Below are 21,195 nucleotides of genomic sequence, written 5' to 3'. Positions count from 1 at the left end.
CCACTTTCTCGCTCTCTCACCATCAACAAAACTCGCACCCCTCCCTCCTCGCCTCCGCGTGCCTGTCCGTCCCCTCCTCCTTTCTCCATTCGCGTCAACCTCTGCGATCACATACACACACACACACACACAGACACACGAGAGAGAGAGAGAGAGTACCCTGCCCTCATCTGCCCGTTCTACTGCGTCGACACCCCGGTCGAGTTCCTGCCGCATCGCCCCTGCCCTGCCCTGCCCCCTTTTTCATTCTCTCTCTCTCTCGCGCTACTTTCCATGTTCAGCTCTCGCCGTGCTGCACAGCGCATCTGTGGTGGCTGCGCGCTTGCACAGGGCTGTTTGCCAGCCTCTGCGTTGCACCCATCACGCCCACTGCGGCTGTACGCCAAGACCCTGGCTGATGTGACGCCGCAGAATGCTGCGTCGCTTCATGGCAGAGACGGCGCCAGGGACGACTTTGGTGCTGGCGACGCTGGGCGTGGGTGTCATCGCGCTGTGGGCGGCGACCGGGATGCGGACACACAACGCGACAACACGCATGGTGCCCTTGTCGAAGGGGGCGAGTCAACGTACCCGGTGTCTGTTTCGCACGCGCACACTGCGGCAAAGCAGGCTACCGCCGCCCTGAAATCGCTGTTAGGGCACTCCCGGCTGTCGTCGTCCGCCGTTGCAGCGGACACCGACGGTGAGGACCGGTTGTCCGATGCGGAGGCGCCGGCAGCTCATGGGCGCATTGCGGATGCGGACACGGTGGGTCCTGACGTGGCCGGGTCAGCTGGCGGCGATGCCGTGGAAGGAGATGGCGTGTCGAACGGTGAGGAGGAGCTGCTGGAGTGCGCTGAGGCCTTTGCGGATGAGGTGGAGACGATGGGGGTGGAGAGGGCTGCCACTGTAACCGCTGCGAAAGCGGTACCACCGTTACAAGGGACGGCATCTCCAAAGCAGAACAGCGCAGACAGACAGCAAGCCGCAAAGCCTGATGCTACGCCGTACAGTGTAGGAGAGCCGTTAAACCTGCAGGGGGCACGGTACTGGGGCAGCATCGCGTCGGCCACGCGGAGCGCAGCGGAGGCACGTCGCTTTCTCTCGCCCTTCTGGGCATCGCGGAGAGCCTTCGAGGATGCCGGCGCGACCGTGATGGTGGAGGAGGAGGAAGGGGTCCTGGTACACACCACTACGTTGGTGGCTGTGCGCCTGTTCAACCTGGAGCAGACGACCTTGGCCGCGGAATACCGCGCCGCTACCGTGACCGAGGTCATCGGGCGTCTGCGTCTGGCGAGAGATCGCAATAGTACCTCGTCGTACCGGAGGGGCTACGATGCCAGTACGAAGCCGCTCAACCTCGCCGGCGGCCATATTTCGTTTGCGCTCACCGCGGCCATTGTCGCTTCACTGCACTTTCCCCGCCTACAAGCGCAATGCCCATACTGGCTTTCCGAGCGTGATGTGCAAGCGATTGGTGCAACAGTGCGGCCCGAAGAGGTGGGGTGCTGCACGCTGGTGCCGCTTTCGTCTGAGTCTTGGTGGCAGAGCACGGCGGCAACGGCTGCCGACGCAGAGCTCTCGTACGACGCGCGCGCCGGCGCGGCTGCCACCTCGGTGCCGGATGAGGAGGCCTCCACTGACACTGCACGCAGCGTCGTGCGTTACTATAACGTTGCCCAGCTGGACGACTGTGAGAGGTTCGCGCGGTTGAACCCGCTTAGGGACAGGCTGGCGCGCTGCCTGAACCACCGCGGCAACCGCTACAACCCCTGCACCACCTGGCTCATGTGGGAGTACTGCGCTCGCTACCACTTCCCGCTGACGGACACGCCCCTAATCGTCTTTCTCACGATGGGGAGGATATTTCAACTCGGTGGGAAAGTTGTGCAGACTAAGCGTTACCCCATCTCGCGCACGCGCGCCGGCCGAGGGGATGGCGCCGCCGCTGGCAGCAGCAGGAGCAGCATCGGCAGCGCCGCCGCTGCGAGTGTGAGCATGACACCACCATCCTCCTCTGCTGCCGTCCCTGATTTTGAGAAGCCCGGAGCGATCCGCCACGGGGAGCTGGATGTGGTGCCAGCGTGTGGCGGCGAGGACAACGTCGCGTGTAACGGACACAGCGCCCGAGGCGGTACCGATGGCACGAGCTCCACAGCCGCCGACGTCGGAGTTGTCCCGCCACTGTTCACGATGGTGATTCATGATGAGATAGTGAGCCTGTGCAACGCAATGCAGACCGACATCGCCGATGTTGTTCTCGCTCGCGCCGGCGAGTTGCATAAGTTCCGGTGCTGGAAGCGGTTGGCGCAACCCTAGTCCGCGTGCTGCAGCCACATACTGCTTCGCTGCTGTGATAACGCGCGGGAGCACGCGTGCTTGTGCGTGCGCGCGCGCAGATGTGCACCCTCTCCCTCTAGGTGCTACTCTATCTATCCCTTCCCACCTGACACGAGCAGAGAGCAAGCTTGCGCGGTTGTAGACACCACCACCAGCATCCACGCCCCCAGAGAGAAGGGATGAGAGAGGGGGGGGGAAGAGTGACGTGTTTTGCTGATGGTAAGGTGGCCTACTGCGTGAGGTGCCCCCTTCCGTCATTCTCTTCCTTTCCTTCCCACGAACAGAGCCGCTATCCTTCCCTTCAAGCTCTCCGTCAGGCGTTCCCGCGCGACACACACACACATACACGCAGCCAGGCATGCACCTCTCTGAGACGTCAAGGGGAGTGGGGCGAAGTCGGGTGGGGCGGCGCTCGATTTTCAGAACAGAGAAAGAGAAGTGGGCGCAAAGGCGAGAGGGCGATGGGCGATGGACGCCGAAGCGAGACCCGATGGAAGCACGTGGCGCATACACTCGCTCACACGTGCACGCACGCCCATACGTGCTCATCCGGCGTGAGAACAAACAACAAAGTGGGTGGGTGGGGTGGTGGACACCCTCTATCGACAACCAGCATAGCGCGTGTTTTGCGTGCACGAGTGCCGTCCACCACGTCGAGCTTTTTTTTTTTCGTTTCCTTGTTTTGCGCCCGATCAACGGGTGGTGGCACCTGTCGAGCCACGACCTTACCTTATCCACTGCTGCTACGTAAAGGCACCAACCGCTATACTACCTACACCGACACGAGAGGTGTACAGAGCAGAAACGTATATATCTATATAGGTGTGTGTGTGTGTGTGCCGGTGACGTCATAGGCAACTAGTGCCTTCCTGGCGAGACGTTCTCTTGCCGAAGATTTCGGATCTCGAATCTGTCGGTGATGCGCTGCCGCTCCTCCATCCACACCCTCTTTTCTCTGTCGCTCTCCTTCGCTGTGCTCGTGCATGCCCGCTGACGCTAACGGGTCCGATGGACCCACTTGATGCGCAGCGGCCTTGCTACTTGTGTTCGCCCTACTTCGCTTGTCAGCTTTGTGGCTGTCTCATCCGCTGCACCGCTTCCCCTCCCTCTCCCCCTCTGCCTTTGTGTTGTGATGGTTGGCTGGTTGGTTGGTTGCCTTCTCTGCTCGGGTGACGTGGCGCCCCCTCCTCCTCCTCATCTTCCCTCTGTCTCTGTCTCCGTCTCTCCCTCCCTCGCGCACCGTTTACGTCTATTTGTTGCATCGGCGCTCCTCGATGCATCTGCGCGCGCCCCCATCCATCCGGAGGGCTTTGCGGTGAAGGCGCAGGCCAGGGCACACACATACATACACATACCACTGCACATACACCTTACCATAGACATACAAGCACATGCACACACACACACACACACACACACACACACACGCATCAACATCTGACGCGCTCACCTCGCACGCTAATTTTTTCCCTTTGGTTGTATCGACGCGGGAGTCTCGCAGCAGCGCGTCGTTGCTCTGCCGCGATCAGCTTGAAGAGCAGTAGAGGGCGCCGCTGGGGAGAACAACGGCACTTGCGATGCTGGGCTCGCCATCTGATCCACCGCCGCGTGATGCCGCCGGTGATGCCGCCGCGCCGGTGAGCGCGGCTTCCTCTCCTTCTGCAGCGCTGCCCGTGGCTGCCGTGTACTCGACCGGTTCACAGGCGCTTCAAGCTGAACTGCACCAACTGCGCGAGCGCCTGCGCGTGAGCGACGAGTGGAACATGCGCCTCCAACTCCAACTACAGGAACTCCTGCAGCTGCCCCAGAACGAGGTGCAGGACATGCGGCAGCGCATGCAGGACCCCGACATCGCCATACCGCTTCTCCAGTGCTACGACGCTGTGATTCACGAAAAAACGGAGGAGGTGGAGCGGCTGCGCAGAGAGGCGGTGGACCTGCAGACGCAGCTGGACGCGTTTCGCAAGGACCAGCTCGACGTATCGAACGCCGTCCGCATGGCCGAGGAGCTGGCGAAGAGTGTGCAGGGCAAGGCAGCGGCGGAGGTGCAGCGCTATCTCGAGGCGGTGCGCGAATTGCAAGAGGAGCTGGTGCGCCTCCGCATCGAGGTGACGCGCGCCCTTGACGCGGAAAATATCGCCAAGCAAGATGCACTTCGTATAGCAGAGCGCGCGGCCTCCTTAGAGACGGCGCTGGAGGCGGCCAAGCAGGCCACGTCGAAGGCAGAGGCAGCCCGAGAGGCTGCGGAGCGGAAGTGGACGATACAGGAGCAGCAGGCGGAGGAGCAGGAGATGGGCGCAGTGGTGCAGAAGGCTCAGCTGCAGCGCATAACTCAGGAGAACGCCGACAAGGCGCAAGAGCTAGAGCGGCTCCGTGCCAAGATGACGCATGCACTCCGCCAGGCGAGCGACAACCACGCTGCGCACCTCCGCATCGTGGAGGAGCGCCATCGCATGATCGTCGAGGACCTACGCAGCGTGAACCGTACCCAGGAGCTGGAGGTGCTGAAGCTGCGCGCTCAGCTAGCCCGGTGTGATATGACGAACCCATCTGGCGCCGGCCGCGGCACCGGTGCGTCCTCAGCATCTACATCATCGCTGCGCCTCCAGAGCACGGCAGAGCTTCTGGAGGCGCAGACACGGCAGGCGCAAGAAATGGAGTTGAAGCGGCTCCACGGCGAGGTGTCCGCGCTGCAGCTGCAACGAGATGATGCGGTGCGACAGTGCGAGCAGCGCACCTCTCGGCTTCAACGCGATTTCGATCAGCAGCTCCAGGATGCACAGCGCCAGCTGCAGAGTGCACAGCGCAGTTTCTCTGAGGCACGTTCACGGTGCGAGGAGCTCGAGGAGACGAAAGCGGCGCAGGAGGCCTCCTTGCGCAAGGCGCGCGACGAGCTGCGCCAAGCGCAGCAGGGCGGCCAGCAGTACCGTCTCAGCGCTGACAGCAGCGCACGCAAGCTGGCGTCTGCTCAGCAGCAGCTCGCGGAGGCAAGCAAGCGCTTCAGCACCCTGCAGGAGGAGAAGCAAAGTGCTGTTCGGCAGGCCCACGAGAGGGTGAGTGAGCTGGAGGCCAACGTGGCCCAAGCGCTGCAGGAGGTTCAGTCAGCGAAGGAGCGCGCCTACGCGGAGGTGGAGGAGGTGCAACGTCGATATGAGCAGCTGCGGCTGCAAAACTCGAAATTGCAGGACGACCTTCGCGAGCGCGAAGCCGCGTTGGTGAAGAAGGAGCGGGAGCGCAGTATTTTGGTGGCGCAGATTGGACGACTCGAAGACGGCCTCGAGGCGCACAAGCGCCAGATGATGGAGTCGGACCGGCGCGTGCAGCAGCTGGAGCAGCAGCTGATTGCAATGCGGCAGCAGCAGCGCGAAGGCTTCTTATCCCTAGAGCAGGTGAAGCTGCAGAACGCGCAACTGACGCGGACGCGAGATCAGCTAGCAGAGATGCTGCAGGCGCGCTCCTTGTAGGGCACATGGTGGCGCACACCCGCGCACACGCTCTCCTCGCACCTCCCTCGTCTATCTTGGCCTGTCCCCACTCAGATGCTTCCCCAGCCGCCTGTGCGCGCGTATGCCGCGGATGCCCCCCGCCTCCCCTCACTTTCCTCTGACCGCCTGTAGAACACCAGAAGCGACAAGAGCACAAAGGGGCATTCTATATTGCATGCTGGGAGCACTTGGAAAGGTGGCTGTGCAGCTCCGCCTCCGATGCGGCTCAGCGGATGCTTGCCTGCCCGTCCCCCCCCCCTTTCCAAATGCCCTCCCCACTTTCCTTCCGCTTTATCATGTTGTTCGAGCTACTCTGCCGACGATGTTACATCCCTCGCCAGCGGTGGCGGTGGGGGGAGGGGGAGACCACAGCTGTCTTTTCTCTCTCCCGCTTTCATCAGAGCGGGGATGTCCCCACCACCACCACCACCACCATCACCGCCCCTTTTCCACGCGTCCCACGCGCTGGCATGTTTCGCTTCACGCCTCTCTTCTCCTCCCCTCCCGCCCCTCCTCTACCGTTTGCTCTACGTGGCTTCTCGTGCTGCCTGAGCTGACAGCATCACGCAGCGTGGTCTCGTGGTGTGGTGTCCGCAGGTACCCTCCACACGTGTGCATGACTACCGCCGCAGCCCCCCCTCCACTACTACATCATCATCAATCAAGCATCACTGCCGCGTGCATACAAACAGTGGCGGAGACTGCGGCAGGCCTTCTCCGGCTTCCCCGCCTTTTTCTTGCACATCAACCCTCACGAGCCTTCCAGCCCTGCTGGCGGTGGGCGGGGGAGGCGCAGCCGCCATTATGGTGGACGAGCAGACGACGGCCACCGTGAGAAGGCACGACTCGCGTCGAGCGAAGGCATCGGCCCCCGGTCCGCGACGGCATCACTGCCGTCCACGATGTCAGCGTCAGCAGCATCGTCGAGCCTGCCGGTCACCGAGCCGACCAGCAGCGGTGGCGATGCCGGCTCCGTCGTGACGTCGCGCATCCCGTGCAGAATAACCGCACAGCAGTGGGATACCGTCGCGGTGTGGTCTTGGGATGTGCAGACGCGCGTGTGCGCCATATGCAAGAACAACTTGGCCGATAACTGCATCAACTGCCTCGCCAAGGCGCCATCATCATTTAACTCCGCCGCATCAGCATCAGCAGTGGCAGGGGCGCAGCCTGTGTCCTCCTCGCCGCACCCTGCCTCTGCGGTCTCGGCAGCCAGCGCAGGGCGACTTACTGGCAGGACATCCACAACGCAGCCATCACCACCGCCGGCCACCATCTCCAAACACCCGACTCTGGCAAGGCTGGCGGATTTTTCAGACAGGTGCTGCGTGGCTTGGGGAGCGTGCGGGCACGTGTATCACTACCATTGCGTCTCGCGGTGGCTTCAGATGCGCTCCATGTGTCCGGTGTGTGGGCGGCAGTGGCAGCTGCACAAGATCACCTCGAACGAGTAGCGGCCGGATGCTGATGTGCACCAGCGGAGAAAGGGAAGAGTAGAGGTGAGGGCGTGTGGCAATGGGAGGGTAATTGCGAAGTCGGGGTATGCGGGTGGGGGGAAGTGGCGGGCGCGTTGATGAGCGTCTTTGCATACTCCCCCACTCGAATGCCCACCACTTCAAACACCTCTCCTCCGTTTCCCACCCTTCCTCGTTGCTGGCCATCAGCGGCGCAATCCGCACGTCATTCTGCTGAGCTTCTACCCACTGCAGGCCCAGGTACACACATGCACACACACACACTATCGCCAGCATCGCGGCCACTGAGACATCCTCCCGGTATCGACCCATATGTGTCAAAGCCGCGCCACCCACACCCCACACCCCCGTCTCTCCCAAGGCTGCACGTCTTCTGCCTTTCACATCGATCTCTGTTCCGGCGGTTGCGTCATCGTTTGATTTTTTGTATTGTGGTGTTTGGCTCTCACCCGCTCCCCCATGAGGCCTCTTGAGCTGTACCCCATCACCCCCACTTCCCTTCACTGCCCCGCTCCCACCTTTCACGCGCATGCTCCGTGGAGTGAAGACATGCACGCGGGCGGCGGGGGCGGGGCATGTGTGTCACGTGGGAGGCCATGTTGCACAAGTGCACCCCGCCCCCCAGGCCTCTTTCCCAGGCGCCTCTATCCACATCCCATGGCTGCTGTTTAGCATCCCTCGCTTCTCTGTCCTCTCCTCCGCTTCCATCATTCTTGGCCATGTCGTTGCGCTCAAATCGATCGACACACACACACACACACGTACACGCACGCAAGCCCACACGGACACGAGCGCGCATACGTGCATGAGTCACAAGCGCCGCCCACCTTCACTTGGGTGCGCCTCCTCTCCCCCACACGCGGAGGCCCACCTCCACGCCGCAAATCGACGCGCAAAGCGAGCGAGAGACACCGGAGCTGCCGATCCATCGAGTCCTCGCGGGGGGTGGTCATGGCGAGCCCGCCTACTGCGACAGGCTCGTCGCCGGCAGACGCGGACTTCATCATTCCGATCGAGACGAGGTACCTGTACGTGACTGCCCGAAGCGTGCCTCGCGAGACGTTGCTCATGACGGGGGACTGCCCCATCTGCAAGAGCGCCCTCGGTCAGCCGTGTTTGAAGTGCACCTCCTCTACAGACGAGTGCCCCGTCGTCGTCGGTGTTTGTAGCCACATTTTCCACCAGCACTGCCTCGAGCAGTGGCTGCAGGGGACGTGCCCCCTCTGCCGCAATCAGTGGCAGCAGGAGCGCATCATTCAGCAGAACTAGAAGGGCGAAGCGCAGGGGCGGTGGGGTGGGGCAGTCGCCCCCCCCCCCTGTACGGATGTGACGTGTGCACTGCGCGCCCACATTTTGCGTTCTCGTTGTTCGCGGGTGCGCGCCCCACCCCACCCTCTCTAGTCCTCTCTCTATCCGCACCAGTGTCCTGGAGCAGCCTCCTCTCGTCACTGTGCTACGACTGTCAGGACAGCCATCCACACCTTTACTCTTCACCATCTCCCCCTCCCCTGATGTGCGATGCGTCGGCGCACGCGCGCTCTTCGTCGGCTGCGGCGTCCAACTCTCCCTCGTCGTTTTCTCCAGCCGTCGCGAACCTCCCTGTGCGGCGCGGGGTGTGTGACGGACTATGTATAGAGACACAGGAGACGACAGAGGAGAGGAGGAGGGGGGGCGGCGAGTCGAGGAGCGTACGGGCGGGCTAGGGAGGAGGCAGGAATGGCTTGCTCAGCGAATGCAGCCGAAAACGAAGTTCTCATTGCTGAGCGCGTGGCTCTCTCTCTCTCTGGGGCGCGTACTGCTGAACCTTTCGTCGTGTGTGTGTGTGTGTGTGTGTGCTTGTCTTGCCTTCTCCCTGTTACTCGTTGGAGGGTGCATGCACCTCTGTCCCCTCTCACTCACCGCGCTGTCTGTCTCCTCCTCTGCCTCCATAGGCACGTGAAGGAAAAGGCTGCTAACTCAGCGGTGCGTGCGTGTCCGAGAAAGGAGGATGGTCGGGTTCCGTCACGGGGCGACCCCACAAAGGGAAACCTGCGCACGGGCGGAAGGGGCGTGCAAGGGAGAGGGGCGAGATCGAAACGACGAGAGAAAACAACCATGGACCATAGCGTGGCCCGCATCTCTGTCACTGTACGCTGATGCCGTCTACTTGCGGAGTATCGACGTATGTGTGTGTGTCTGCATGTCTATGCGCCGGTCGAGCCTGAATGCCGTGACAGAGAGAGAGAGGGAGGAGGGAGGGTCACTCGGCGAGTGCTCCCTCAGTCTGTCTCTCGCCCGCGGGCCCTCGCTTCTTATGCCGATGTGGTCGACTCATGGTGCCACTCCTGTTCCACTCATCCCCCCTCCCCTCCCCTCTCCCCCCGCTAGATCCCATCTCTCTTTTGCCCACGGACACAGACAAAGACGTGCTTCTGCGCCCACATTCTCGCTGGCTCGTTCGAAAAGATCGCACACGCATCTTTCTCATGCAAAGTGCACGCGTAGCCCTTCCCCGCAAGGGCGGCAGCAGCGGTGGCGCGGGCGTCGGGGTGGCCACCGCGGGCCTGCTACTGGAAACATCCCTCGGGCCTCTCGCGATCGACTTCTTTGGCGCGGACTGCTCTGCGCTGACGGCGAACTTCTTGAACCTGTGCAGAGCGCAGCTGTGGAACGGCGCGGTGGCGACGGAAGTAGTGCCGGAGGTGGTGGTGTTCTTCTCCCTTGCTGCAGACCCGGTGTACAAGGAGCTGCTTGAAAAGCTGCTGCGCTCGCACTCAGCAGGCGCAGCGGCACCACCTGGCCCAGGCCCGCTGAACTTCTGGAGTCTGCTGCCTAGACAGGAGCGTGCGGAGGGCGATACGTCGCGGACGGCGTCCACCGCCACCGTATCCTTGCACAGTCATGCTGCAGCCTCTGTCCATTCAACTACTGACCCCGTAGAGCAGCAAGAGACGGCAGTGCGGCAGGCGATGCAACAGGAGGCACGACTGTGCAAGCGGCGGCGTTGTGTCGGACTTGCCTTGCCCAGGGCTGGTGGCAGCAACACGAAAGGCGGCTATCAGCCGGTGTACGTGCCCGCGTCTGGCAGCAGTGGCGCAGCTGTGGCCACTGATGCAGCTCATGCGAGTGCTTCGCACAGCGCCAGCTCGCCTTGCACGGTATGCCGCTCCGGAAGCCTGCTCGTGGATGCGTCAGCGCCCACACTGCGCTTCGGTCTCACGTTGTCCGATCGCGCGATGGACTTCCTCGACAAGCAGTACATCACGATTGGCGTGGTGCGCGAGGGCGAGGAGGTGCTGCGCCGGATACGTCGTGCTCCAGTCCGCGACCGCTGCGGCGACGACGCACCGACGACGGCTGGCGCCGACCCTTTGGCGGCTGTTGATAATGTGGCGGGCCGGCCGGCGCTGTCGTGGCCGCGGCCCGTGCGGATGCTGCGCGTGAAGCGAGCGACAGTGCTTCCCACAGCCGGTACTGAGAAGTACGTGGCAGTCCCTCCCTCGGCGTGGTGGGGGGTGTCGTCAACGGCGAGCAGCGCAGCTGCCATGAAGCAGCAGCGGCAGCTCACTGCAGCGGCGCTGCACCAGGCTGGATGCTTCGAATGGTGGGCCTCGGAGGCGGCTGTGCGCGCCGCTCACCGTCAGTTAGTGGATCTGGTACGGACTAGCCTCGCGGCGCACGGGTATGTGGTCATCACGCGCCCCCGCACCGTCGCTGACGCGTCCATCTATTTGCAGAAGGCCGCCGCGTCAACAGGGAGGCACGCCGCGCAGCCGCTTATTGTCGTCGCCGCTGCACCAGCGCAGACGAGGAGTGATGACGAAGCTGCTACGTCTCCCGGTGAGCCGGAGCTGGTGTGCAACCTGCACTACGCTGGTGATTACTTGAGCTCTGAGGACGACGACGCGGAGGGGTTCCACAACGGTGGCCAAACACTTCCTCACAGCGCTACCGCGGCGCTCTCGGCGAAGCAGTTGGAGGAGCGCCGCAAGAGCTTCATGCAGCAGCACCAGGAGAAGGCGAACGAGACGCTCTCGCTCATGCTGAACTTGTTGAACGGCGTGGCCGACGTGCGGGGCGACATCAAGCCACCGGACAACGTTTTGTTTGTGTGCAAGCTGAACCCTGTGACGACAGGGGAGGGGCTCGCGCTCTGCTTCTCCCAGTTCGGCCGTGTCACCTCCGCCGACGTCATCTACGACGCGAAGACAAAGCAGTCTCTATGCTACGGCTTCGTCGAATTCGAGAGCGTCGAGGCGTGCTTTCGGGCCTTCCAGAAGATGGACCGGGCTCTTGTCGACGACTGCCGTATCCACGTCGACTTCTCCCAGTCCGTGTCGAGGCTGTGGGCGCAGCGGCAGCGGGAAATGCGGAAGCGTGACCGCGTTGCTTTGGAGTGAGTCGCTGTGACGCGAAAAGGTGGAGAGGGAGAGGGCGGGAGGCGGACGGCGATGATGGAGTGCGCGTCGCCATCGAAGGAACCACCACTAACCAACCCAAGTGAGAAGCGAGGCTGCGCGGCCGCCACGCAGCGGGAGAGACGATGAGGCGGAGATGCGGCGTGCGCCTGTCTTGTTGCTCTGGCGCCTTGCAGTTCTCTTCTCCCTTGACGTGCTTGTTGATACCTCCCCATCCCCATCGCTGAGATGCGACGAAGGCGCACGCCTCGCTCTCTGTGCGTGCGTGTATGTGTGTATAAGTATGTGCGTGTGTGTGTGTGTGTGTGTGTGTGTGTGTCTGTGTCTATCTTCGCCAATGCCCTCTACTGCCTCCCTTTCTCCCCCTCCCCCCGCTTCTCACGCTCGTCGTCTCCCTTCTGCATGCCGCACGCCGCTACTCGGTTCTCTTCGTGTTTTTCTTTCTGCCTTCCCCGTCTATCATGTGCGGAGCCTACGTGGTCCACACAGACAGACTCGGCGACAGGCTGCGTTGGCGGTGGTGCTAAGGAGAGGTGCAGTGTAGCGCTTCATCTCCATCGGATCGCTCGCACAGATACACAGGCATGCACCAGGCCGGCGGCCCTCGTCTCCACCAGATCTGCGATGTGCTGCTGCATCCATGACGGACAGCTTTACCGAGGTTTCACCTGCTGTGGTGGCCGCCCATAACGCAGAGGCGATGCGCGATGAGGTTCTCCGCCGCATGGAGGTGTACGTGCTGGAGCTGCTGCACACGCTTCTCTCGCTACCCATCAAGAGAGTGTTGCCCCGCGGCAATGCGGTGGCCGCCTTCAACGAGGGAACGTCTGGTTCCTTGAGAAGACGCGGTCCGTATGCCATGCCGCGTGAGCAGCAGACCTCGACGCGCGCAGCTCGCGGTGCCATTTCTGCAGTGCCGGTGAGTATACCACCGGACGGGCGTGCGCACACGAAGGCGTCCCTGCCAGGCGACGAGGGCGCAGCGACCTGGTCAAGCGATGGTCGACCAGTCACGAGCAGGCGCTCTTTGCAGACAGCTCGTCATCATCTCCTCATCCTCACCGAGCTTTTTCGCAACGTTGGGCGCGGCGACGTGGCCACACAGCGCGATGTATACTATCACCTCGTCCGCCACATCCAGACGCAGGAGGTGGTGAATCGCACCGTGCAGCAGCTCTCGCGTGTGCTGCGACTGCCGCGCCAGCTGATGGGCGTGGTGGCGGGCGGACGCGGCTACATTGCGGGCTGGCTCTCCTATCGTGGGAGGAATTTGCAGGGGGGTGGCACGGGGTTAGCAGCGGAGGAGGGTATGCCTCTACCACTTCTAAGCGCAGACCTGGTCGTCTCTGTCCTAGGAGTCGTCGAGCGCGCAGCTGTCGAGGATGATGATGGGCGCAGCGTCTCGGGGTTAGCGTCTTCATCAAACTTGACGCACAGCCGCTCACTTCAGCAGTCGGCGTCAAGCCGTTGGACAACCACGGAGCATCGCGACGTTACAAGCCGCTCAGCCAACAGCGCCGCCGTGGCAGGCTTTCAAGTGCCGCCGAATGTGTGCGCTATCCTCGTCGTGGAGAAGCACGCTGTCTTCGCCCAACTTCTGCGCGAAGGCCTGCCGCGACTGCTGCCGTGTGTGCTGCTTACAGCTCAAGGGTACCCGACCCACGCAGCGCGTCGGCTGCTTGCTCACTTGCACGCTGCACTCCCTCGAGCGGCAGTTGTCGGGCTCGTGGACTATAACCCGCACGGGCTCGCCATCCTCGCCGCGTATCGCTGGGCTGCCACATCTGATGTACTTCCCGCTGGCTCGGCCTCTATGGAGAGCCGCTATTATCCTGTTCCCACCCTTCGGTGGCTCGGCGTGCGCACGGCACATGTGGTGCGCGTAATGGAGAAGAGAGACAGCGGCGGTCCAAGCGCAGAGCACCCCTCGGCAGTGCAATGCCCTCGTCTTCGCCACCACACACCAGCTCCTCTAGAGGCGAGTGTCAGGCCTTGGGAGGGCACTGGCAAGGGTAGCTGGGCACACAGCAGCGACAGTGCTGCCGCTAGCACCGCCAACTGCGCCTCATCCGCTCCGCACACGGCGGGGAAGGCGGCCATTGCCTCGCCACTGACCAGCATCGCGCCTCTGCAGCACTTCACCCGCCGAGACGCCGTAGTGATGAGACATCAGATCGAGCGTTTGGAAGCGCTCCTGCGCCCCGCAGCGTCGTCTCCAGCTGTGGGGAAAGACTTCGCAAAAGAGGTGGAGGCTGCGGAAGGGAGGCGTCGCGATTTAGTCGAGCCTTCTTACATGGAGCGCGCCTCAGTGGGCCTCAGCGCAGCGCCCCAAACCCACAGCAGGCTCTCGGTAGCTGACCTCGAGTGCCAGGCCGATCGAGCTTCCCTGGTTGCCTGGCTGAACGAGGCGCGCGAGATGCAACGATGCAGCCTCAAGTGCGAGATTGAGGCGCTCTACACTGCCCCCTACGCCAATCGTTTCTTGGGCACCGCGTCAGTCGTGCATGTGCACGTGCGGAGGCGCGGCGCCCAACCGCCGCCTTCGCAGTTTGCTGAGTGGGTCTGCGAACAGGTCCTTCGCCGTCAGTACATCTGAGCATGCTCTCGCTGCTTATCAGAAGCCCACACGCGCACATACAGCGCTGCGATGGTTGTGGGTTTGGCAAGCGTTTTTTGCGTTGCCTCCTCCCCTTCTTCTTTTCACCGCCGTCTGCAGTGCCTCACCTGCTGCTAATCCTACTGCTCCCATTGCTCTTACCCTTTCGCCTTCGTGGTGCCCCTCACCCCGCTTGCCACCCCCGCTTCCTCTTCTCATAGAGACATCGAGTGGGAGAGAGTCGGAGAGAGTGCGGGGGGGGGGCGGCACGAGTGACGCGGCGCAGTGTCCCCCTCCCATCCGTCCCGCCCGTGCACCCGAGGGGACGTTGAAGAAGTACACGCGCACATGTCTGCTCTCGTGCAGGTTACACGCGCTCGCCCGTTCGCGCTCTACACCGGATGCACTTGCCTTACACAATACCGTTTTCTTCTTTTGCCGCCCCTTATTCTCAAGGCACAGCCTCCAGGTATTGCCAGTCTGTCTGCGCCCACTCGCACAGACAGACTGGTGTGCGTAGACTGCGCGATGAGGTCGCTCCCTGCCCCCATCCCTCTCTATCAGCCTCCCGCTCTCTCTCTCTCTCTCTCCGACTCTCTCTGTCCTGTGCGCTGCCCAGCGTCTCTGCTTCGGTCTTCTCTTCCTCTCCATATATAAACACGCACACGCACCTCGTCTGTCTGTCTGTCTGTCGGTCTGTCTGTCGGTCGGTCGGTCTCTCTCTCTCCCTCGCTGCTGCCTTCCGTCGCTCCATCTTGACATGCGGCGACATGAGTGGCCGACGCGTGGCAGACACGGCGGTGTCGGACTCTGGCGAGCTCGTCGAGGCCCTTCTACACGTCTTCCACCCGCTGCTTCTGTGCGTGGCAGATGCTCTCGCAAGCGCCACGGCCGTGACGCCACCGCAAGCGGTGGCAGGGGGCTGTGTGGCTGATGGTGGTTCGCAAGGCACCGTCTCTTTGTGGCTGGAGGGGGGGGAGACAGGCGCTAAAACGGCAGCGGCGCCCGCCCCAAACACTCAAGACGCTGCCAGCGCTCAGCACAGCACGGCAACCGCGTCTTTCATGGTGTTGGAGGGTGCCGCGGGCGCCTTCTCCCCGGTTGCACCCGCCCCTGCGAGGGACTCATCGCCGCCGCCGGCTGACACGACTGCCGTCTTCTGTGCGGCAGAGGAGGACGAGGCCGGAGGCCACGATGACGAAGGAGGCAACAACAGAAAAGCAGCGCAACAGCGGCTACCCACGGCGCTGGTGCACGACAAGCTCAGCGCCGCACAAGGTGCATCCGATGTTGAGTGCCGCGATGGCGGACACGGCGTCGACAGCGACGCGGCCAAGGAGGTAACGGCGGGACTACGTTGTTCTGCCCGGAAGGAAAGTGTCGTCGCTTGCCCCCCATCGTCTACATCGTCCCTGCCCCACGCCACTTCACCGTCCTCGGCTTTCATGTCTGCCAACTCCGATGAGGCATCTGCGACAATGCCGCGCAAGCGCGGCCGACCACTGCTGTCGCGCACGGCGACCGCCCGCTTGCATAAAAAAGAAGACGCCGCGAAGACACCCGAACAAGCTCTTCCCCGCGTTCCTGCACCGCCGCCCCACGCCGCGCGCCCGTTCTGCTTTACAGTGCCGAATGCGATGCTGTGGGAGACGGTGGCGGCGTTGGCCGAGGCGGTGCTGATCGGCGGGGCGTGCTTCAGCTGGCTGCAGGGCGAAGTGCAGAGACGTGCAGATGCTCAGCAGCAGCACGGTGAAGGTCAGCGGGGTGCGAAGACGGCGCCGTCGTTGTCGTTGCCGTCGCCGGCGCGCGTGCTCGCAGACGCTCTTCTGGGCTTTGGCCACCTCTCCGTCACAGCTGCTCACATGCGATGGCGCGAGTTCGCCGTGTCGAGTAAAGATGGGGCCAGCCCCACAGGCAGCGGCTCCCACGAGCCCGGCGAGCGAGGAAACGGCGATTCTGGTGTCTTCGCTGCTTTGCCTGCTGAAGTGCAAGACGCCGTCTTCACCGCTGTCGCGGCGGCTCTCGTGCGCGCCGCCGCGGTGCACACGGCGCAGCTGCTCAGCCCCTTGTGCGCGACCACCCCCGGTGATGCGAGACTTACCCAGAGAGGCGGAGAGAGAGTGGGGCAGCAACAGGATGTGCCGGATCCGGCACAGTGTCGCGGTGACTCTCCGTCCTTTGCGGCGCCACCGCGAGCCACAGCACACGTCGCGCCCGTTGATGACTCTTCTGCAGCTTCACCGCACCTGCAGACCAACTGTGGCTGTCGTGCGGCGTCTGCTCCTTCCTTTCAGTGGCAGCAGTGGGCTGAAAGAAGGTTGGCGGCGGAGGCGCAGGGGTTCACCAATGCGACCGGTGCACCGCTAACGTTTAGGATGGTGCAAGAGATGGTCAAGCATCAGAATCGACGCACACTGCAGGCTCAGCAGTTGCAGCAGCCACGGCCGACAGCGATGTCGGCGACTCTGTCTTGCTCGCCAGCTTCCGTGTCCCCTGCCAGTGCTGCTGCCGTCGCCCCAGGTGCGAGCGGTCCGCGTGGGGACGCATTCGTGGCGACAGCAACAACAGGTGCGCCGTCCGCCACCGCTGCGGCTGGGCAGCCACCATCGCGCACAGCAGAATCACCACTTTCAGTACTCATGCGGCAGGCGGAGGCGCAGGACCACAGCTGCTTCTACGTGCAGGTAAGTACCGGTGACCGTGATGGTGCCACGCGCACCGAGGCCACTGTGGCACCGGCCGGCAACACTGCCGTGCGTGCCAGCGAGTTTACGGTGCAGGTCTTGTGCTCCGCGCTGGCGTCTGCCATGACGGATGGGGCCGCAGCTGGGACTTTGCATGACAGCGCAACCACCGAGGCGACTCGCTTGGTGGACGATGCTGCTGCTGGCAGTGGTGGTGTCCTTGTTTGCGCATGCGCGGCAAAGCGTGAGCAGCACGGCGAGGCCCGCAACCCGCATCGGCTTGCTGGAGATGCGCGTTGCGGCCTTGTGCGGCAGTGGTGCGCTGGGCTGGAGCAGCTGGCCTGCATCACCTCCTCGATGTCGTGCCGGAGCGGCACGGCGCGGCGCACGAGGCATGCGAGCTTTTCGGTGTCCGTCGCAGCCCTCTTCGCGTATTTGCGCGACTCCTCGGTGAACCCTCCGCTGCAGCTGCTGGCAGACTACGCGCGGGGGACGGGCAAAGTGACGTCGGCGTCGCCAAAGGCCCCTGACCCGGCGACGCGAGCTATCCATGGCGGTCACGCGGCAACCGCTGGCGCAGCAGCGGCGACGGTCGGCACGGCCGTGCACCAATCGCCGTGGACGACCGCGCGATGGAGTATGCGGCCTGTGATTGGCATAGGAGAGGTAGACTACGCGGCTGACCACTTCACGCGGTCGGGGGAGCACCGCCGAGATCATGCCCAGGGTGTGGCCGCGTTGTCGTCGCTTCCGACAGACAGCGCCGCTGATGCGTACCCGCCGAACAGGTCAACGCCATCTGCTCTGATAGACGCAGGGTCCCCTCAGGAGGGGCCATCAAAGCAGCAGAAGACCGATGCAGGCCAGGCGGCATCCGCATCGCCTCGCTTGCCGCCGGCTGTGGAGTGGCTCCGGCTCTCGGACGAACACGGCCATCCTTCGCAATCAGACAAGGCCGAGGTCATAGACAGCGCGCCGCCGGCTCTGCAGCAGTCGGCGACGCGGGTGGTGGAACGATCTACCGCGGCACTCTTCCAGCGTGTCCTCGCGCCAATAATTGCAGGCGAGCAAGGGGATGCCCGTATTTCTGCTGACGTCGTGAACCCGCTGGAGGAGGTCGGGGCGGTGCTTGCTACACTTGACGCCGTCTGCGCTGGCCGCACGCTCGTGGATACGACGGCGTGGCGTTATGGACGGAACCGCATGAACGTCGCGGCGTTTTCCATCGTTGGCCTGGCGTTGCCAGACAGCGATAAGGGAGGCAGCGCTGGACAAGGAAATGATGATGTCGGGAAGGACGGAGCTAGCCTCGATAGCACGCACGATTCGCCTCAGGGGCCCTCTGCTGAGAGAGCGACTCTGCAGTCTACGTGGGAGGAACCCTCCACCGCACCAGTGCCGGCGTGCCGCGCTCTCCTGCCCTTGGGTCTGTACCACCACGAGTGCGGAGTACTCCATGTAGTGGATGGTGCAACGTATGCGCTGGAGATCGACTAGCATCCTCAGTCTACTCCATCTCACGTGTGTCTTTGCGCCGCCGCGGTGTGCGCGCCCCACCGCCCTTGGCACACACCCGAACCTACATCCACACACCACGCACAGGATTCGTGTTTCCATCCCTTCCAGCTGCCAGAGTTGCGCGCCGACGTGCTGCTGCGGCGACCGTGCTGAAAACAAGAAAGGGGGAAGACAGAGGGACAGGCAAAGGGGGTCACCAGCGAGGCGGCAGTGCGTGGTTTTGGACTTTACACCTGTTCCTCTCCGATTCTTTCCCTCCTCTGCAGAAGCCGCCCGTCACGCCTACGCGCATCTTCTTGCACGGCGTTACGTTGCCAGTGTCTCTTCCAACGGCCGTTCTTCGGTTCGAGTCAGACACGTGCTCCCCGGGCGTCCAGCACGACAGACATACACGAAGCAGGCACACGCCAACACACACGCTTTCATCGTGCACGACTGCTGTCTTGGTGATGACCGCCGCCAGACACACGCGCAAACGCGTCGTGGCGCCGAGCCTCCCTTTCACGTGCGCACCATCGACCCTCCCTCCCTCCCTCCCAACACTGCCCCGTCTGCCGCTGCGCTCCTGCGCCTCTTCGTGTTGTGCCTCAACACTCTGCGGTGCCTCTGTGATCGAGATCCGACCTGCCCCTTTCCCGCCTCCTCCTCTTCGCCTCTCCTATCACGCACTCTCACACGCATACACGCCCACTCTTCCCTCTTCGTCGCCTGCGCATCTGCAGCTCTGCATCCTCCCTCACCGCCATCGAACACCCCCCCCCCCCCTCCCTCCCCTCCCTCCCTCCCCAGCCACACCGCCCACCCCCACCGCACCACCATGTCCCGCACCAAGGAGACCGCCCGCGCGAAGCGCACCATCACGTCGAAGAAGAGCAAGAAGGCGCCGAGCGCGGTGTCCGGCGTGAAGATGTCGCATCGCCGCTGGCGCCCGGGCACGTGCGCGATCCGCGAGATCCGCAAGTTCCAGAAGAGCACGAGCCTGCTGATCCAGTGCGCGCCGTTCCAGCGCCTGGTGCGCGAGGTGTCGAGCGCGCAGAAGGAGGGCCTGCGCTTCCAGAGCAGCGCTATCATGGCGCTGCAGGAGGCGACGGAGGCGTACATTGTGTCGCTGATGGCGGACACGAACCTCGCCTGCATCCACGCGAAGCGCGTGACGATCCAGCCGAAGGACATCCAGCTGGCGCTGCGCCTGCGCGGTGAGCGGCACTAGGGCGGGCCTGCTCTTCCTCCCCCCTCATAGATACCATGTTTTTGTTTCCTTTGTTTTCGCCTTCCTTAAGTCGTGCACGCTGCCCTGCCGCAGCAGCCGAGAGAGTGAGAGGGTCATTGAACCTCGAGAGCCCGCCAAGCAAAACATGAGCACCACTGACCGAGCTGTCCGCCTGTGCGCCGGGGCGCGCTGCCTGCGTTGTGCGTCGCCGCTTCGCGTGTGACTGTGTGCGCGCCTGCGCCCGTTGCTGATGTGGCACGCCCCTCCCTCCTCCTCCTCCTCCTCCTCCTCCCCCGCACGCGTTGCTGCCTCGTACTTTTTTGTCTCCCCACCCTCCGCTTCCCCTCCTCTGTTCTCACCTGCATCTGGTCCAACCACACGCGCACGTACTCCCGCACCGCCTTCACACTCACCCACAGCTCACCGCGCTCTGCATCCTCCCTCACCGCCATCGAACACCCCCCCCCCCTCCCTCCCCTCCCTCCCTCCCCAGCCACACCGCCCACCCCCACCGCACCACCATGTCCCGCACCAAGGAGACCGCCCGCGCGAAGCGCACCATCACGTCGAAGAAGAGCAAGAAGGCGCCGAGCGCGGTGTCCGGCGTGAAGATGTCGCATCGCCGCTGGCGCCCGGGCACGTGCGCGATCCGCGAGATCCGCAAGTTCCAGAAGAGCACGAGCCTGCTGATCCAGTGCGCGCCGTTCCAGCGCCTGGTGCGCGAGGTGTCGAGCGCGCAGAAGGAGGGCCTGCGCTTCCAGAGCAGCGCTATCATGGCGCTGCAGGAGGCGACGGAGGCGTACGTTGTGTCGCTGATGGCGGACACGAACCTCGCCTGCATCCACGCGAAGCGCGTGACGATCCAGCCGAAGGACATCCAGCTGGCGCTGCGCCTGCGCGGTGAGCGGCACTAGAGACGAGGCCAACGCGTGCGCTGCGGCCCTTTTCTTGGTTGCGCGGACGAGGTGAGAGGCTGCGGTGGGGAGCGGAGGGAGGGCGTTGTGTGTTGGCCGCGTCGGCGCTCTGCACTCGCCCCCCCTCCCCTCTCGCTCACCTGCTGCCCCTCAGCGAGTCAGCGTTGCTTGTGTGCGTGTGTGTGTGTACTTGTGTGAGTGGCGCTCTCACGGACTCGCACGGGCTCACCGACACGCACTCCATAGATGCTCTTTATTTTCGACCTCCCCTTTTTTGTGTTGTTGTGTGCTGCAGTTTCGATGGGCTTCGCGTCTCTCTGGCGGTGCCCTTGACGTCTGAGGAGACGTCCGTTCGCGTGCGTTGTATCTGTTCTCGTCAGCGCCGTGATGCACCGTTTGTTGTCTGGGCCGCCTCTCTCCCAGCCGCCGTGGACGAGGTGGCCGATGCGCTCGAGGAGGGAGGAAAGGAAGGACAGGGAATCGCTTGGCCACCGAGCACTGCGTAAGAAACAGAAAATGCAAAGACACGCGCACCGAGACGCATGAGGCACTGTGGCGGCACGGGCGGTGTGCCGTGTCTCTCTCTCTCTCAAGCGA

At 63.4% G+C, this 21,195-nt stretch overlaps 8 protein-coding genes across 8 annotated transcripts; all 8 read left to right on the top strand.

Annotated features, from left to right (window-relative positions):
- Positions 1-273: 273 nt before the first annotated feature.
- Positions 274-2,298, top strand: LMJF_16_0670 (conserved hypothetical protein; the record flags this gene model as incomplete). Its single annotated transcript, XM_001682094.1, has 1 exon — positions 274-2,298. One exon carries the CDS (start codon positions 274-276, stop codon positions 2,296-2,298), a length of 2,025 nt encoding a protein of 674 aa, XP_001682146.1.
- Positions 2,299-4,082: 1,784 nt separating this feature from the next.
- Positions 4,083-5,783, top strand: LMJF_16_0660 (conserved hypothetical protein; the record flags this gene model as incomplete). The annotated part of the gene is made up of 1 exon (XM_001682093.1): positions 4,083-5,783. The coding sequence occupies one exon, from the start codon at positions 4,083-4,085 to the stop codon at positions 5,781-5,783; it is 1,701 nt and encodes a 566-aa protein (XP_001682145.1).
- A 2,447-nt stretch (positions 5,784-8,230) lies between these two features.
- On the top strand, positions 8,231-8,548 carry LMJF_16_0650 (conserved hypothetical protein; the record flags this gene model as incomplete). Its single annotated transcript, XM_001682092.1, has 1 exon — positions 8,231-8,548. The coding sequence occupies one exon, from the start codon at positions 8,231-8,233 to the stop codon at positions 8,546-8,548; it is 318 nt and encodes a 105-aa protein (XP_001682144.1).
- Positions 8,549-9,591: 1,043 nt separating this feature from the next.
- On the top strand, positions 9,592-11,658 carry LMJF_16_0640 (conserved hypothetical protein; the record flags this gene model as incomplete). Its single annotated transcript, XM_001682091.1, has 1 exon — positions 9,592-11,658. One exon carries the CDS (start codon positions 9,592-9,594, stop codon positions 11,656-11,658), a length of 2,067 nt encoding a protein of 688 aa, XP_001682143.1.
- Positions 11,659-12,316: 658 nt separating this feature from the next.
- Positions 12,317-14,272, top strand: LMJF_16_0630 (conserved hypothetical protein; the record flags this gene model as incomplete). Its single annotated transcript, XM_001682090.1, has 1 exon — positions 12,317-14,272. The coding sequence occupies one exon, from the start codon at positions 12,317-12,319 to the stop codon at positions 14,270-14,272; it is 1,956 nt and encodes a 651-aa protein (XP_001682142.1).
- Positions 14,273-15,042: 770 nt separating this feature from the next.
- On the top strand, positions 15,043-18,453 carry LMJF_16_0620 (hypothetical protein; the record flags this gene model as incomplete). Its single annotated transcript, XM_001682089.1, has 1 exon — positions 15,043-18,453. One exon carries the CDS (start codon positions 15,043-15,045, stop codon positions 18,451-18,453), a length of 3,411 nt encoding a protein of 1,136 aa, XP_001682141.1.
- Positions 18,454-19,291: 838 nt separating this feature from the next.
- LMJF_16_0610 (putative histone H3) lies at positions 19,292-19,684 on the top strand (the record flags this gene model as incomplete). Its single annotated transcript, XM_001682088.1, has 1 exon — positions 19,292-19,684. One exon carries the CDS (start codon positions 19,292-19,294, stop codon positions 19,682-19,684), a length of 393 nt encoding a protein of 130 aa, XP_001682140.1.
- A 521-nt stretch (positions 19,685-20,205) lies between these two features.
- LMJF_16_0600 (putative histone H3) lies at positions 20,206-20,598 on the top strand (the record flags this gene model as incomplete). The annotated part of the gene is made up of 1 exon (XM_001682087.1): positions 20,206-20,598. One exon carries the CDS (start codon positions 20,206-20,208, stop codon positions 20,596-20,598), a length of 393 nt encoding a protein of 130 aa, XP_001682139.1.
- Positions 20,599-21,195: the final 597 nt, after the last annotated feature.

This window comes from Leishmania major, chromosome 16 (assembly GCF_000002725.2).
Source record: "Leishmania major strain Friedlin complete genome, chromosome 16".
Taxonomy (NCBI): domain Eukaryota; phylum Euglenozoa; class Kinetoplastea; order Trypanosomatida; family Trypanosomatidae; genus Leishmania; species Leishmania major.
This window is presented reverse-complemented; position numbering and strand designations above follow the sequence as displayed.